We start from the raw sequence: 17,151 nt of genomic DNA on the forward strand, positions 1-17,151 counted from the left end.
AGACTACAGGAGAAACTGTGAGGGATTGTGTCGGGGACACATCACAGGAAAAGATGGAACCCTGATCCTTCATGAAGCCAGAAAATAGAAGTCACACAGTTCCCTTCAGCTCTTTTTATAGGCAGTAGGACAACCAGAAAAAAAAAAAAAATTCAGGGGCTATTTTCTCCTCCAAAATGTTTTCTGGGTCCTAAGATAACTTTACTTCATTTGTCATGAATAATAAAGCACCTAAAACCATTCATTCATTCATGCTTTTTACAAGGGATGCTGCTCTTAGTTATTTGCAAAATCCCTCACCATGCACGCCCAGCTGGCACATAGTAGGTATCAATAAACTTTAGTTAAATCGAAACCAGTTAAATGAATGCACGAAGAAAGACATGTATAAATGTCTGTTGTTGTTTTAAGACACTGCACCTTTAAAGAAAACGTGATGACGTACCGAGTCACAAACATAAATTACTGATATCAGAGTGTTTAAAATTCTGATCAAGGATACAGGACTAAGAAACCTAGAGGGCATGAGGTGGAAGGAAGGACAGCGCTACAAAGGGACAGCTGGAAACACAGAAAACAAACAGAACTCTTCATAGTTCACAGCTTTGTCAAGGGAAGGTTCTGTTTACCATCAGCTGGGAGGAGACAAACAGAAGCTTTGTGCAAATATGTTTGGTGTGTTTCGTGCCAATTGAGGCAGAGTGGAGTTTCCAAGAACTTTTGTGATTTATTGTATAATTTATTTTTTTTTAATTTTTTTTTCAACGTTTATTTATTTTTGGGACAGAGAGAGACAGAGCATGAACGGGGGAGGGGCAGAGAGAGAGGGAGACACAGAGTCGGAAGCAGGCTCCAGGCTCTGAGCCATCAACCCAGAGCCCGACGCGGGGCTCGAACTCACGGACCGCGAGATCGTGACCTGAGCTGAAGTCGGACGCTTAACCGACTGCACCACCCAGGCGCCCCGTTTTATTGTATAATTTAAACATTCTTATATAGTTGTTTTTTTTTTCCCCTTCAAAAGATCTTTGTCACTACCTGGGCCATTTTTCATTCTCCACAACAGATCATTAAGTCTGTCCGAAAGCTTGGGAATAGAACATTTAATTTAGTTTCAAATTTTGAAAAAAAATAGTTAAGCCAATACCTATGCTTTGAAATATCACACTGCTTTATGGAGATTTAGTCTTAGAATAGAGAAGGCAGAATCCAATTATAAATCTGCTCTTTTTTTTGAAGATGCCATGGATTTCCTAGAGGAGAACTTATACATCCAGATTATATAGAAAAAAATCATTGAAAATACATGGCATGCATTACTTTCTAATTGTGTTCATTTCACGAGTTTTGATAAAAAAGCCCCCCTTTGCCAAATATATATCAATATTTATTTGGCTGATTAACTGGTACTCAATAATTCAACACAGAGCTATTTTATTACTTTTCTCTGCCTAATCTTTTCCAGCAAACATATATTGGTTTTGCATAAGTAAAGCCTCCTAACCATTCTTATCATTTCCACTCTGCCATCTCTGACATATTAGAGTGATGAGTGGTCACTGATAAGGAGGAAAGGAGCAGGGAGGGGGGGAAAGAGAAAACAGACAAGGCAGGTGTTACCAAAAAAATTAGGACAGCAGCCTCTGATTGTTAAAATTAGGACTCAGCCCCTGAGTTCTAAACTCTGTTCTATCACTGAGTAACTTGGGCATCTGTTCATTCAGCTATAAAATGAATGAGGTAGATTCGTCTGTTGCTAAAGTTCCCACTAGCTCTGAAGTATTGCACTGCTCTCTGTGGTTTAAGACCTCTTTCCCTTTCAATTGAAACCCGTTGTTAAAAAAATAAGATATCACTGTTTGATTTGTCCCAAATGTCACTGACTATACGCATCATCTCCAGCCTCATCCTGGAAAGACCAGAAGCTCCAACAATGCCTTAAAACTGGCCTCTTCCATATCGGAAAGGGAGTAAGAGCTGGGACACACAGCCCGGAAGACTACAACTGCAGACTTCAAAATAAGGCCTGCACATGTCTACTTTGTAGAACAGCCTGGCTGACTTTTGACCTGACTTATTATTATTTGAAGCAGCTTACTGACACTGTCAATTACATCACACATAATAGAACACACATCTTGTAATTGAGCCACAGATAGTGCCAAGCAACATAAAGAATCCAGGAAATACATACTTAAAATGTAAACTGCTCAAACAGAAGAGCTACCGAAGGATCTGGAAGTACATACGCAAACTGCTTCTCTGAGGCTGAATAGCTACAGCTTAGGATTCTTCAGTGGCTGCTGCCATGGTCTTTCTTTTAAAAGCCTCAATAACTTCTCAAGGCATCACATTAAACAAAAGGCCACATCTATTTCCTCCAATAAAGACTTAATCTAATATTACTGGATATGTTTAGGACATAGGAATAAAGCATGCCTTCCAGAGGTTAGAAAAAAAAAGAAACACAGCCTTTGAGAATTAGTAGGTACCACTCTAATCTGAAGCTTGTACTGTCCTTTTCAATCGTTGCAGAGAAACAATTAATAAAGGAACCCATTAAGACCTGATTATTGCTGCTAAAAAAGGAAGGTAGAATTTCAGTCCTTTGAAGTAACTGAGAATGATTCAGGCCTCATTACAGAGATATAATCTACATTCATACATTTATGTTAGTGATTCAAATCTATTGGGAGAGATTGAATTCCGTTAAATAGTGCATCTTTCCTGTGGAACTTTTCTCAGGCTTTCTCGGGCTAACCTAAGAGGTGACCTAACAATGAAAAGCAGTGGAGTATTTAGGGATTCAACTGTGCTATAAAAGAAAGGCTGTACAGAAAAGAAAAAGAAGAATGAGATATAATCTAAAAAGCTATGTCAGCTTTTCCTTTGGGCTGTTTTGTAAATGCCCTTCCTGTCATCACGCTGTACAGAAGAACGGCGAGAGGACTCTAGAACTTTTAAACACTGCACCTGCTGCAACCAGATTTTAATATGGAAGTTTGACGATGTGTTTTCCCCCCCATTTCAAACAGAATAAAAACACAAAACTTCTCACAAAGATCTGAATAGCTTTCTCTGCTGGAGCAGAAAGTTGGAGTGTCTATTGTGAGCTTTAAAAAAAATTAAAAGGATCTCAAGCTGGCATCAATAGGGTTGATGCCCAGTGTAGAGAAACCTCAAAATAATAACTTCCTGTACTTTGTAACTTTTCACAGCAGAATCTTTACTGTATGGTTTCATCAAACATATTTTTAAAAACAACATGTAGTTTTAATTAGTTGTCAATTCAAACATTTGGATTCTGCTGAACAATTGGACTGAAACTCAAGTCCCTTAGAAACACTACACTCTTTCAGGCATTTGTTAGCTCAGGTATAAAACTGTGAGCTAGAAAATTAAAATTAGCACAGTGATTTCATTTTTAAACACCCATGCTTTAGTGAAAGAACAAAACTTTAAGCATACACATGACATATGCTCTTTATTTGTTTAACTTTCCAATTAATAGCCACAGAAATTAGAACTGATTATATTAAATTAAAAACCCTACTGTGGTATTCACATTGTCAAAATCTTTTCAGTAAGCATTGCAATTGGTTACAAACAATGCAATTAAAATTCTGATTCTAGCATTACAGGGTTCTACTTCAAAGACCCTGAATGCATAGGAAAATGTAAGCGCATGCATATAAAGTCATTTTTTCAGGTCACTAAACAACATAATTGGGCAATCATTCCTAATGCCCATCTCTAAAGCTAGATTTTTTATTTCTTCGAATTTTGTTCGGTTCACAATGAAGACTAAGGTCAAACGTACACTATAGGGATTCTGGCTTGTAGTATATACACAAGCATTTCTGATTAGTTCTCTCCAGATTACAGTTGCAGAGGTCAAACTCCCAAGTTCACCTTGAAGCGATTCTCCATCTTAGAACAGCAGTCTAAAGATTAAGCTGAACCATATGAAATTGCCACTTGGGAAGGTCAAGAAATAGAAAATAGTGGCCATTTCATATGCTTCCACATAAGGCTAATGTCCAGCTGCCTTACAGAAGCTAAATATTTTACATTACATCTTCAGTAACTCCCTCCAGTTAAGCCTTCCCTCGTTCACCGAAATTCTAGTAGTGAGCCTCTAGGAACTCTCTCTTACTCGTGTTGGAACCAATTCTGCTAGTAGTGTCCTCTCGCGCCTCTTAATTCTTGGCAAGGCTTCCTAGCCAGGGATTTGGTTCTGTCTACACCTGGGTTGTGGGCACTGCTAGCAGTAAGGGTGTTTCCAGGTGGTGGTGTGGAACCGAGAGGGAGACTGGTAGTTCACTTGCATTGCAAAACAAAGCTCTCTTAACATTGAAAGTAAAGATAGAAAAAAGAAAATGCCCCTTTTATGACAGGGTGCAAAGGAAATCGCATAGAAAACAGCAGAATTCGGCCAAATCGCATGGTTAAATCTTCGCAATCTCAGTAAAGTGGGTTCGCTTTGAAGTGCACGCGTGGTTCAGTAACCGACTCATGCTAGCAATTAGAAATCGGTCTTTTCGGTCCCCGATTTCATTTGCGCCAAGAGAGAGGCGACTTTTAAGGGTGACGATAAATCTCCCTGAGCTTAAAAGGCAGAGAGGGCCAAAGTGTGAACTTTTTACTTCAGCAACGGAAGCGAGAAATCAGTGATTCATTAAAGCAGAGACCTCCTTGGAAGCTGGCAGAAGAGGAGGAAAAGAAGCTAATTATGGTCTCCCTTCTCTGGGCTCACTCCGACCAGTTTATAATCTGCTGCTTTGGAAGATTTATCCTCAGCATCTTCTGCTTTCTCCCCCAGGCCTCCCCTCCTTCTGGGAGCCAGAGGGGGCGGGAGGGGGGAACAGTCAGCCGAGCACCAAGCTCCAGGTGGCTCTCAAGTACTGCACGGCCAAAAGAAGTGGGGGGGGGGGGGATCCTACGCTGCAAAACAAGTGAGAAAGGGGCTCCCCAGAGGGGACTGGTTCAGGCTGGAAGACAGCAAACTTCGGAGAGCCTGAGGCTACAGCTCGCGCCGGCGGCCAGCGCAGCCAGCACACGGACACTTCACAGCAACTCCCCGCAGCTGGAGGCGCGGGCGGAGGCGGCGGCCGCGGGGCCACAAGGCAGGGACCCGGCAGCCCCCAGCTCCGCGCGGAGGCACCGCGCCCTCTCCTCCTTGCTCCCCTGCTCTCCCCCCCCTCCCAGCCCCCTCCCCCTCCCTCTCCTGACTTTCCCAGCAGCCGAGGGTTTCAGATGTCCCACCGCCGTTTGACCCCCTCCCCGCCCCCCCGCTTCTCCACCCCTGCAAATGAGGTTTGACCAGCGGAGGCAGAGCCCACCTCGGGCTTGGAATCACTGACATTTGGACTCCTGGCTGCAACCTGTTTACAAGCGGGCTTTCCAGAGGAAGGGGGTGGGGAGGGAGGGAAGTAGGGCCAAACAAAACACCAACCGCCATCTCCCCCCAAACAAGAAGTGACTTTCTGGAGGCTTCAAATCAACAGGCACCACCAAAAAGAGAAAGCAGGAGGGGGGAAGCAAACAACGGCGACCGGCAGCCGCCTCCAGCCCTGACAACTCCGAAGGGACGCGCTTTTCGAAGGCGGCTAGCAGGCTGGGGCTCTGCGCAGAGGGACCAGAAGGTGCCAACCTCAGAGAGGCGCAGATATCTCCCCCAGCCTCTGTGGGTTTTGTTCACCGTGCTGTCATCTGTTTTTCAGACTTTTTTTTTTTTTTTTTTTTTTTTTTTTTTTTTTTTTTTTGCATCTAACATGGTGAAGAAAGGCGTGAAGAAGAGAACAAAGTAACTCCGGGTGGAGTGAAGATCGCTGGTGACCACCGCCACCACCACCACCAGCTCCTGCTACTGCGGCCACCCACATCCACCATTCACCGGGAGACTCGAGAGGCTCACGGCAGCGGCAGCGGATCCGAGAAAGGAGCCAGGAGAGGCAGCCGGCCCTTCCGAGGAGTTATGGATGTTGGTGTATTCACTTCTGGCCAGATCCGCGCCCAGAGGGAGCTAACCAGCGGCCTCCACCTCCAGCTGTCTCCTTGCCTCGCACCAGGTCTTACCCTTCCAGTATGTTCCTTCTGATGAGACAATTTCCAGTGCCGAGAGTTCCAGTACAATGTGGAAATGGATACTGACACATTGTGCCTCAGCCTTTCCCCAGCTGCCCGGCTGCTGCTGCTGCTTCTTGTTGCTGTTCTTGGTGTCTTCAATCCCTGTCACCTGCCAAGCCCTTGGTCAGGACATGGTGTCACCAGAGGCCACCAACTCCTCTTCCTCCTCCTCCTCCTCGTCCTCCTCCTCCTCCTCGTCCTCCTTCTCCTCTCCTTCCAGTGCGGGGAGGCATGTGCGGAGCTACAATCACCTCCAAGGAGATGTCCGCTGGAGAAAGCTGTTCTCTTTTACCAAGTACTTTCTCAAGATTGAGAAGAACGGGAAGGTCAGCGGTACCAAGAAGGAGAACTGCCCGTACAGTAAGTTACAAATGCGCGCTCCCCTCCTTCCAATTATCCACCCCCCACCCCACAAGGGGGGGAAAATCTGTTCCAGATGTGGCCAGCTAAATATTTACGTCCCCAACCCCTGTAAAATGATGAAGTGGAATACTTTCACACTAAATCACCCCCATACATTGTGCCGCCGCACCCCCTACCCTTGGCGCGGCTCCCTCCACACACCCCCCCACTCCTTGCCACCCTAGCTGCCCTGTCTCCGCTGCTTGTCATTACCTGGACCGCGCAGGGCGCTGGAGAGTAGTGCAGGCGCAGAGATTCATAGATGCCCCCCTCTCCGTCTCCGTCGCCCTTCCGCACCTCATCCCAAGGTCCCCTCTCCCTCCCTTCTGGAAATGGCTCAAGTAAACACATTTTGTTTCTTTTCGCTGGCAATCTTATTAAGAGTTTTGGGACAGCTTCCTCAAGCTGAAAATAATTATCCGCTGTCAATTACAGGGGCTTTATGGGAGCCTTATTTAAGAAAGAAAAGTCAATTCCACTAGCTCCCCACCCCCAACCCTTTACCCACTACCTATCTAGACAGGAGTGCAAACATTTCTCTGGTTTTGATTCTTTTTTTTTTTTTCTTTTTCTTTTTGGCCCCTCATGTTGGTTTGAGTGATTGCAGTCCGTGAAGTTAGCTTTTCAGGCACCAGCGCCGCTATTTGTCTTCTGCCTGCCTTCTCTCTTGGTAACATGATGCTCATGTCTGCATTGTCAATGGCATATGCGCTGCTTTGTGGTGTCCTGTTGTACTCATTTCTTCTGAAACCTCTCATATTGCAGAGCCATACTACTACAGCATTGTAAACATCTGGGACTGGATTCACACAGACCTCACACAAATTTCATTGTCATTCTTTTATTTTCAAAGTAAAAGTCATAAGTCTGTTTCCATGGCTATAGTTTGTCCCACTGGATGAACTTTTCTGCTCTGTATACATAAATTATGACCCCCTCCCCAGCCCACCCCACCTCTGCATTTCTTTCCATTTTCCTTTCTCTCATTCTTTCCTTCTTTACCTCTTGCTCTTCTTTCTTTCTTGCAGGGCTGTGGGCTGGGTAGGGGGAGGGAGAACTGGAGGAGGAGGGGTGGATATTGTGTCTCTTCTTGAATCAGTCCAGCAAAGCCAGATTACTCTGTTGGCTTCTTTTCCTAGTTACTTTCAAGTGGTGAGACTTATTCACCCTCTATTGACTGCTATTTGAAAGGAGCCCGAGGCTATGTAATGGCACACTGAAGACAGTAGACAATGACATTTACACATCTTTAATGACTATTTAGCATTATCTCAATGGTTCTTCCAAGTCACCTCTTTAAGGGACCTTAAAGTATCAGTCATTTGGGAATTTCTTGCCAACGAACTTAAATACATGGGTCATACATTCCAAGACACCTTGGCCCAGAAAAGTATCTGGTACCAATGGGAAAGACAGTTAATCGGAATTTAGCATTTTCTTTTTAAATAAGGATTTATAAGAATTAAAACTGGGTTTTCTTCTCTGGAGATCCACATACATTTGACATTAACTGCTGCTGCTGCTTCCACTTACTAAAATTAGCAATAAGTTTGTAAGTAATAAAAATACTTGTCAAAGTATTTTAACGTACCCATCTTACATTTAATTCTAGAGCTGTTTCTGTTTCTGATTCATAGAAAGTGGCTGAAATAATGTCATTATGATTTCTTTGGGTTGAAAGTCATTTGTTGCCTGAATTCAGTAGGTATTATGTATAGACGTTATAATTGTTGGTTAAAATTTAATACTTTTGTTCACTTCTAAAACAAAATAGTTACGGTGTCATCCAGGTAGGAAAATGGGGAAGAACTGAGCCAAACACTTGCTGAAGAGTGAGCTGAGAGTTAAAAAATAAAAAATAAAAAATAATAATCCCCATGGGCTGAAAATCTTCTATGTATTTTTAGTTCATGGAGATAAATATAATAAATTTTCAGTTTTAAGCTCGAGCAAAATTCCTTTTTTTGGATACTAACTTAATTTTGCTATTGGCATATTTTAAGTATCTTTATGATTTACTGCAAGGACCAATCTATATTAGTTTGTTTATACAACTGAAATGACTATTTTCTAAAATCATAATCATGTGTGATTATTTAATAAAGTGATTGCTAGGGGTATACATTGAATTATATTTTTAGAGTAAGAATTATCTGCAAAGAGAAAAGTATCTGATTTTTATTGCATAAAAACTAGTATGGAAAGTTTCCATCCCAATTGTCCAAAATAGAATAATATCCCTTCCATATGGTAAAGCATACCAATAGTCCTTATTAAAATATAATATCTTATGTAGTAATGCAATCTTCATCAATGCAATCTTCATCAATGGTTGAAAATGCAACCTTCATCAATGGTTGAAAATGAGAGGGGGTGGGGTTTACTCTGTTAAATGTTAAACCATAAATAATTTAGGCTTTCCAAGAATATCTGTATCAAGACATAGCAAGTGAAAAGTAAAGGTTGAAAAAGCCTTAATTTCACATGTGGCTGGGTAATCAGAACACTCCTACAATTTCCAGCTGGACTGATTCAGCTGAACTACATGGTATCATTAAGATATTGTCTAAATGTTGCATAATTACATGTGAACAAACTTTTGCCATGCCTACAGGGTAACCAGCCGGCCAGCCCACCAAATGGTAGCCTGTTAAATATTAGGATTTCTGAAGAGTGTCAGTTCCTTGTCCAAAAACCACTTTTCAGTAACATTTTCCTAAACAAGTTATTAATTATTTTCAATACACAAAGCTGTTCTTTTGAGGTTTGCTTATTTGAAGCTTAATTTTCTTTGTTACTTTTGACCCTAGTATTATTGCTGCTAAAATACAGTAACAGCTTATCTGAGAGGTGACATGTTTGGGATGTCCTGGGTAATTAAACAACTGTTTTACGGGCTTTTTGCCAGCAAAATACTAACAAAAGGGAAGTAAGGAAATCACCCATAAGCATTGCAAAATCATTTTTAACTTCTACCTCCAAAGCTGGTTCCCAGAAATTGGATGGTTCTAAAAATATTATATGTGCTTGGGGTGATTACAAACATTTATGTGTGTGTGTGGAAGGGAGGGTGATTTTTTTGTTTGCTTTTTTGTCATTATGTGAAAACAGAATAAAGGGAGCAGAGATGAATTATGTTTCTCCTGCTAGAAGTGTAAGAAAGCTTGAATAATTTAGAATAGCTGTGGTGTATCTGTCACTAGATATGCTTAGGCTCATTTAAGTTTGTTTTATCACTCTTTATATCTAGAGCTTTGCCCTTGAAACATTACCACTCAGCTCTATTTCTGGACTCCTGGAAAGGCTGGATACAGCTGTTGGGTACCCTTGCGACTGGGACTGGATGCGAGTGGGCTGTGGGCTTCTCCCATGGTTGTCACTGGTAGAAAAGGGGAGTCTAGTGAAAAGAAAATGTATCCCTAAACTTGAGACAGCCAAAAATGGATATTCTCAAAATGGAAAGCCACAGTGCTTATGAGTCTTTGCAGGAAAGGCGATTAAGCTACAATAGAGAAATCAGGATGTACTGTGTAGTAAGTGCCCTATTTCTTCAAATATATATTTCATTTGACACATAATAGTCCTATAATTTAGATATTAACTATCCATACTTTTTCAAAGATGAAAAATACGCTGAAAACAGTTAATTACCCAAGGTCATTCAAGTGGAAATTGGTAGAGTCAGGATTCAAGCCTACATCTATTTGATTACGTTATTCCTTTTACCTCTGTTACTGGCAACAATGATACCAATATATTAGAATTAGATATCTCAAAACTCTAAAAAACAAATTATCCGAAATCTTAATTGCTTCTTGCTATGAACACCAACGGTTCTTCAGGTTCACGCTGGAATAGTAGTGAATTGAGAGGGGAAGAGAAGTGAAATATGTTAAAGGTTATCATTGCAGGTGGCTATGCAGACATGGCATCAGACAATGTTAGTGCATTCTCTAGGTGAAATACCTCTAGGTGAAATACCTCTAGGTGAAATATTTTGTTTGGGAATATATTTGCTTACGGAAACGCAAAATACATGTACACGGATCTCACCTTCTTAACAGAGGGCATTAGGAATACATTTAAGAAAATCCATGAATGTCATTGTATATCGTAATTGTTTACAGCTGAGGGCAAAATGTTTAATTGTTCCCACATGTAATAAAATAATTTGGTTGTAAATACCGGTGTGAAAGTGGGCTGTTGCAGAAACTTCTGATATATGACTCTAAAAAGGGCAAAATCTTAGAGACCTAAAGCTATATACATGTTAAGAAGGCTTTAAAATGAGCCTGCAAATCAAAAAGGTACTTCACCACATATAAATGACAAATTACTGTCTGGGATTAAAGGTTTGCATTATTACTTTTAAATCAGGACTGGGGCTGATTGTAGGAAGTTACCTAAAGTGAGAAAGGAAGTGTTGAGGGAAATAGGGACTTGAATATCATCTCCTAATAAGTGATTTTATTTTGGATTTTTGAAAAGAAAACCTATATACAACTTATGGCTTCCACTGGTGTCTTATTTAAGTTGTGGCTGTTTCTAGAGTTTGGTTGCATAATTTATAACTGGCAGCATTTAATCATGCACATTGAGGATTTATGAAGGTGGAAGCACTGTATTTAATGTTTACATGACATTGTCCCGTTACCTTTACCGCATTCCTACCATATGGACCCTCCACTTTGATGGCTTTATCATAAATCCATTAAAAATGCACAATTACCCAGTTTCCTCTTCATAAACCTGATTTATAACCTTCTACTAGAAGAAACCCAAGAAAACAGTTGGCAGAAATCACATGCCAACAGTGGAGTATGAGAATTCAGAAACACCAATCTCTAGGTTAGTCTTGGGTATTTCAGGAATCTATGAGGCAAAGGTATGGACCACTCTTTAAAAACAGGTGTTTTCAAAATGATGTTGAGGCACAGAATTTAAAATAAAAATTGTCTTATTAAATGAGGGAAACCCCAATGCACGCATATTTTCTTCTGTATTTTTACTGCCTGCTTTAGAGCAAAAAGGCTTATTCGAGTTCTTTTTTTTTTTTTTTTAACTGTTTAATGAACTTATAGTGGAACATGAAGGAGCACTTTACACCCCTGTAGTTACCTTCCTGTGCAGAGGCAAACCCCACTTATTATTCAAACGCCTGACTTTCCACAAGCCAAAATGTTGGAAAAAAGTTGACAGCTCATTTGAAATGGAGCTAATGTTCCTCACATTTATGAGCTGCCTGGGAATATCTACATCTTTCCTAAGCCTTAAATGCCTGTATGCTTATCCAAAATTGTAGTACCAATGATATTTCCTTATTATGCTTCAGAAGGAAGAGTAACACATGTGTATTAGTTCAAAGTGATTTTAATCTATCTTAACATTAATTCTGTGAACTTTGCAACGGGGAGTAATTCAGATGACGTTTTTAGTATTACTGTTCCAACATTTGTTAGCATTAATAGTTGATATTTGCTTAATGTAAGTAAGTAAAATATTAGTATTTCCCTCCCAGAAATTAAAGTTCTCTTTTAATTTTCCAGCAAGATGGGACACAAGATTTATGTTTATGTAATTTTAATACAGCTTTATCACAGTTTAGAAAATAATGGACCTCATTTTGTCTCAAGTCCTCTATACAGAAATATCTTCATTTTTCATAGTATATTGCAATCACTGAAGATCATTTACACTTACCATTTGACCAACGGTATTTGTTACCTGTTTTTGCAGATTAAAAATATTTACTTTTCATAATTGGCACTCTTTTTTTTTCACTGCCCGTTAACCTTTGCCTGTGCCAGTCAGTCAGTATAACAAGTAATAACCTAGACATAGGCCTTTAAAATTAGTGAAAGAAAATATACCTGCATCTTGGGAAGCCAGTGATACTCTGATCAAGAGCTAATGGATACAAAATGTTGATGCTTTATAGAATCAGTTTAAAAGCAAATATTTAATCAGTACAGATTTTACACAAATAGAAAGTTTCAAGATAAACTAAAAGGGAGCCAGGTCATCCACCAATGGCCTTAAAGGCCATCCAATAATGGCCTTAAAGGCTCCCTTGCCTTTAAGTCCGGTCAGTTGTGTTCTTTCTTTGAACACTGTGTTCTAATTGGAACAATAAATCAAAGAAGACACTCAGAGTAGATTCCCATGTAAGGTGGACAACTGGACAGTGACTTTTTACTGCTGCTAACACGTGCATCCAATTACCATTTGAAAGATTCATAGTGCTGGCAGTAAAGCATTGCCTCGTTTTATAGTTCACCTAATAATTCTTCAGCCTAAATCTGTCCACCTTTACCTATATCTAATCTGTCAGTATGTGTGTTATCATTAATGAGGAATTTTCAAATGTTTGGCATGCTTCCTACAATGGATGGTGACATTGAGAGATTAATGAGCCATTTAATTAACCATAATAGAAGAGGTAAAGTATTGATTAGGTCAATATATACCCAACTTCGAGTAAACTGTCAACTAAACATAACCTAGTAATTCCACCACAACTATAACTCAATCATGGATCATGGATAGTATGGGTTAACAGCAACCCAACTCTATGTGGCAATGGTTAACTGCAAAATTGAGAACTTTTTTAAAAGGCATTTTCCTATAATCATTATTTTCTTTCAAGGACCTGGTGTTATCATGCTTTACTGATAAACATGTGTGTTAGTTCATCCTTAACCCTTTTCAAGGCATTGCCCCTGTCTGAGGATAACTTGACATGTTAATAGAGTATTTACAATTCAAGGCTCATCAGTTTCTTTTTTTTTTAATATTAAAAAAAATTTTTAGTGTTTATTTTTGAGAAAGAGAGAGACACAGTGTGAGCAGGGGAGGGGCAGAGAGAGAGAGAGAGAGAGAGAGAGAGAGAGAGACAGAATCTGAAGCAGGTTCCAGGCTCTGCTAAGAGCACAGAGCCCAATGTGGGGCTTGAATCCGTGAATTGTAACATCATGACCTGAGCTGAAGTGGGATGCTTAACCAACTGAACCACCCAGGCGCCCCAAGGCTCATCAACTACTAATAATTCTGTCTGGAGGCATTTATACATCTGGAACATTAGACATCTGCTACAGCCCTGCCTCTATGGCACTGTGAATCATGATACTTTTTTGCCCCTTCGCCACTCCGTTATTTTCTCCTCTTTTTCTTATTTTCTTTTTTTCCCTTTTCCCTGATGTTCAAACCCGTTACATGTCATGTAGGCCAGGGAAAGTCATCCATTATCATTGCTCAGCATGCCATGTTATATTTGGAGCCAGCAGCCTAGACCTTTTTGGATGTTCAGCATCCAAAATGCTGAGGAGTCTCTTCTCATTTTGAATCTGCACTGAATTCTCCCTTATCCCAGCACTCAGGCCAATTTCTTACAGCCTTGCCTTTAGTGAAACAGGCAAATCACAGATAAGCACCTTCTGCCAATGAATGCTGATTGTCTGGTTATTCTGCATTTTCCTCCAGATTAAATATTCTATCTCCAGTAACTCTCTTTGCAGGTTCATTTTGCCTTTGTTTTAAATTATTTTAGTACATGTAACACTAGCTACTTTGCCAATGTCCCTACATTTTGCCTTTGTCTGGACTCCTATGAGAGAAAGTGAAGCTGAATTAGGAAGTCCAATAACTACTGCTCTTCTATTTTAGTCATCATTTATTTCAAAGAAGATGAATGCTAATCATCAAGGTCTTTACCATTTCTAACTTCCATGATTTCCCTTAAAACACAGGGCTTCTCTGTATACCCCTGCCAAATGTAGCTTTGCAAAGTAAAACCTACTTTTCTCATTAATACTGGTGGTCAAGGGGGAAAAATATAAAATACACATGCATTTATACTCCAGGCTGACCAAATATAGAAATGCACATATATTTTTAGAAAGATATTAAGATACCAACAGGAGTTAGAATTTGAATCAAGAGCATACGTCTCACTTATTTCTTTTAAAGAAGAACCTTTTTGTACTGATTGCTGAATTAAATTTATTTTTATGATATGTAGAATCTGACTATATAAGTTAGATTGGTCTGTTATAATAATTAAAAGTCAAGCTTCTTATAATCGGTTTCAAATTATATAGATACATAGATGTAAATAGATTTCCAAAGCATAAATAGCTTTGACTTATTGATAGAATTATTAAGAGAAAAAATTGACATTTTGTAATATGGGCAAAATGATAACACATGATATGAATTTGTAAGCTATTTCTTATCTAAAGTGAAATAGCTTTACAATGCTATTAATAACAGTATGTAAACCAGATTTCTAGGGCGTTTTTTGGAACATCTCTGTAGAAGGGTATGATTCCACAAATATGAAAAAGAAAAGTGCTAAGGATGTTGATAAGATTATGGTATAAACACTAGATCAACGAAACTACCGAAATGCTTTAAAGCAGAAGCAAGAGGGATGGCAAAGAACATATGATCAGAATGTTAGAAGCCAGAGGAAAAGCAGGAGAAGCCATTGAGCATTTCGACAGACCGTGGAAGGGAGGAAGAGATGCTGGGCTAGAGTGATGGAGACAAGGGTTCTGAACTCCCAGCAAAGAGATCAAGCTAATGAGTAGCTCTGCAAAAGGACGGACATGACAAGAAAGGTGTGAGGGAAATATAACCCAAGCCCTGGCATTTGACTGCACGTTAAATTAACTGAAATGAGAACCTGTGATCTAAAAGGAATCCCACAGAAGTAATCGCAGCCACGGTATCAAAGTAAGGAAGGCTAAATCCAGAATTCTTGCTAAGGAGGCAGCAGGATAGAGGGATTAAAAGTGTGGGCTTTGATGATGACAGGTATGGCCCTGGACTGAAAATGAACTTTGGAGACACAAAAGTGGGTGTATTGGAGGCTTTGACCTGCCAGGGTGTATGACTTGGCAACTTGCCATCAGTAAAACAACAACATTAACAATACCTTCCTTTTTCCTATACCATAAAGATTAAATGAGATTATTCATTCATTCAACAGAAATTGAGTGCCTGCTTTGTGTCAGATACTGTCTGACACATACATACAGTACTGAAAAAAGAGCCTGGTTTAGCTCTCAGAGAGCTTCACTCTAAAGACAGTGTCAAAAAAAAAAAAATAGCTATGTGATGAAAACTTGGGGTAAATGCTATGGAAGAAAGAAGGAGAGTACTCCAGAAGAAAATAATTGGAAACTATTCTAAATCTCATGGCTAAGAAGTCCTGGAAGGTGAGATGTGGGTGGAAGGAACAGCATGGGGAGGGTTTGGTACCTCCTCCAAGGACAGAATAGGCGCACTGACCCTGGGGTTTGGGGAGAAGTTTGGAGAAGTCAGACGTAATGCACGGAATAGCTTAATGGTGCCTGGTGCATAACAAGTCCTCATCAAATGGGTATTTTATAAAGAAAAAGTAAAGAGGGGTGCCTCGGTGGCTTGGTCGATTAAGCGTCCGACTTCGGCTCAGGTCATGATCTCACGGTCCGTGGGTTCGAGCCCCGCGTCAGGCTCTGCGTCCAGCTCAGAGCCTGGAGCCTGTTTCAGATTCTGTGTCTCCCTCTCTCTCTGCCCCTCCCCTGTTCATGCTCTGTCTCTCTCTGTCTCAAAAATAAATAAACGTTAAAAAAAAATTTTTTAAAAAAGAAAAAGTAAAGAGAATGCTTCCCTTTGTTGGAAGGGAAAGGGCTGGGAAACCAACTAGTTAGATTATTTGCTGAAGTTAGAATTTAAAATATTGGAATTAAAGAAAGAGGCAGGAATGAGGAATAAAATGACATTTTTAGAAAAGGAAATATTACAACATCTGAAATTATTTAAGGTTTGCAATTATAGCATTCATAATGTTCTGAAGTGTGGGGGGCAAAGAGTAAAGTTCTGGTTTATTAAGAGACTACCAGCAGATATTTAAAAACTGAAGATAATTTGAGGAAAGAGCGAGGAGCTGAAAATAAGTAGAAGGTAACAAATGAGTTCAGGACATATTAGAAAAGAACAAATGGGAAAAGTAGGAATGAAACAGGTAACTAGAGATCGGAAGAAGACAGATTACTGCACAAGAGGCAAAAAAAGAAGTGACTCGATGTTTACATATTTCAAGACAAACTATGTTCCAAGTTATGATATGGTTTTAAACCAGGGTTATCACAGATGCTTAGCTCTCAGTAAATTCTGTGTCTAAGGCTCTTGTTTCTCATCCCACGACAGTGACCTGTTTGGCCCATAGCTTTAAAGGGTTCACAACGTAGAGACAGAGACAGGAGATCTTCCCAAGGAGTTGGAAGATAATATAAGACAGTTTATACTAACCGCCAAAGAAGCAGAGCAGAAATTAAGTGAAAGGTAACCCAAGGGATGCATGAATGACATGGAGAGTGTCGCACCAAGGATAAGGACTCCAGCTAGACACAGATAAAAAGAGAGGAGTAAGAACATCCTAAAAGAAGGCACAGAAGCATATGGGTGCAGAGCCTTACGTGAAGTTTCCAGGTAATAACAGGCAGGCAAACAGCGTGGAACAGAGTTTACAAGCTGGGGGCTTACCTTATGAAACACAAAGTGAAATACACTGGAACATGTTGTCATGTGAGAGGGAGGAATGTAAACACCCTTATATTTGAGAACTTAACTTTTCTG

General features: G+C 40.2%; 1 protein-coding gene across 1 annotated transcript in view; it reads left to right on the forward strand.

The window, feature by feature from the left end:
• The first annotated feature begins 5,325 nt into the window (after positions 1 to 5,325).
• Positions 5,326 to 17,151, forward strand: part of FGF10 (fibroblast growth factor 10) — an 84,149-nt gene continuing 72,323 nt past the window's right edge. The window contains exon 1 of the mRNA XM_030330230.1: positions 5,326 to 6,489. Coding sequence (XP_030186090.1) covers positions 6,135 to 6,489 — 355 coding nt within the window. The 5' untranslated portion in view covers positions 5,326 to 6,134. The remainder of the gene's footprint in view (positions 6,490 to 17,151) is intronic.

Source organism: Lynx canadensis, chromosome A1 (genome assembly GCF_007474595.2).
Source record: "Lynx canadensis isolate LIC74 chromosome A1, mLynCan4.pri.v2, whole genome shotgun sequence".
In the NCBI taxonomy this organism is placed as follows: Eukaryota; Metazoa; Chordata; class Mammalia; order Carnivora; family Felidae; genus Lynx; species Lynx canadensis.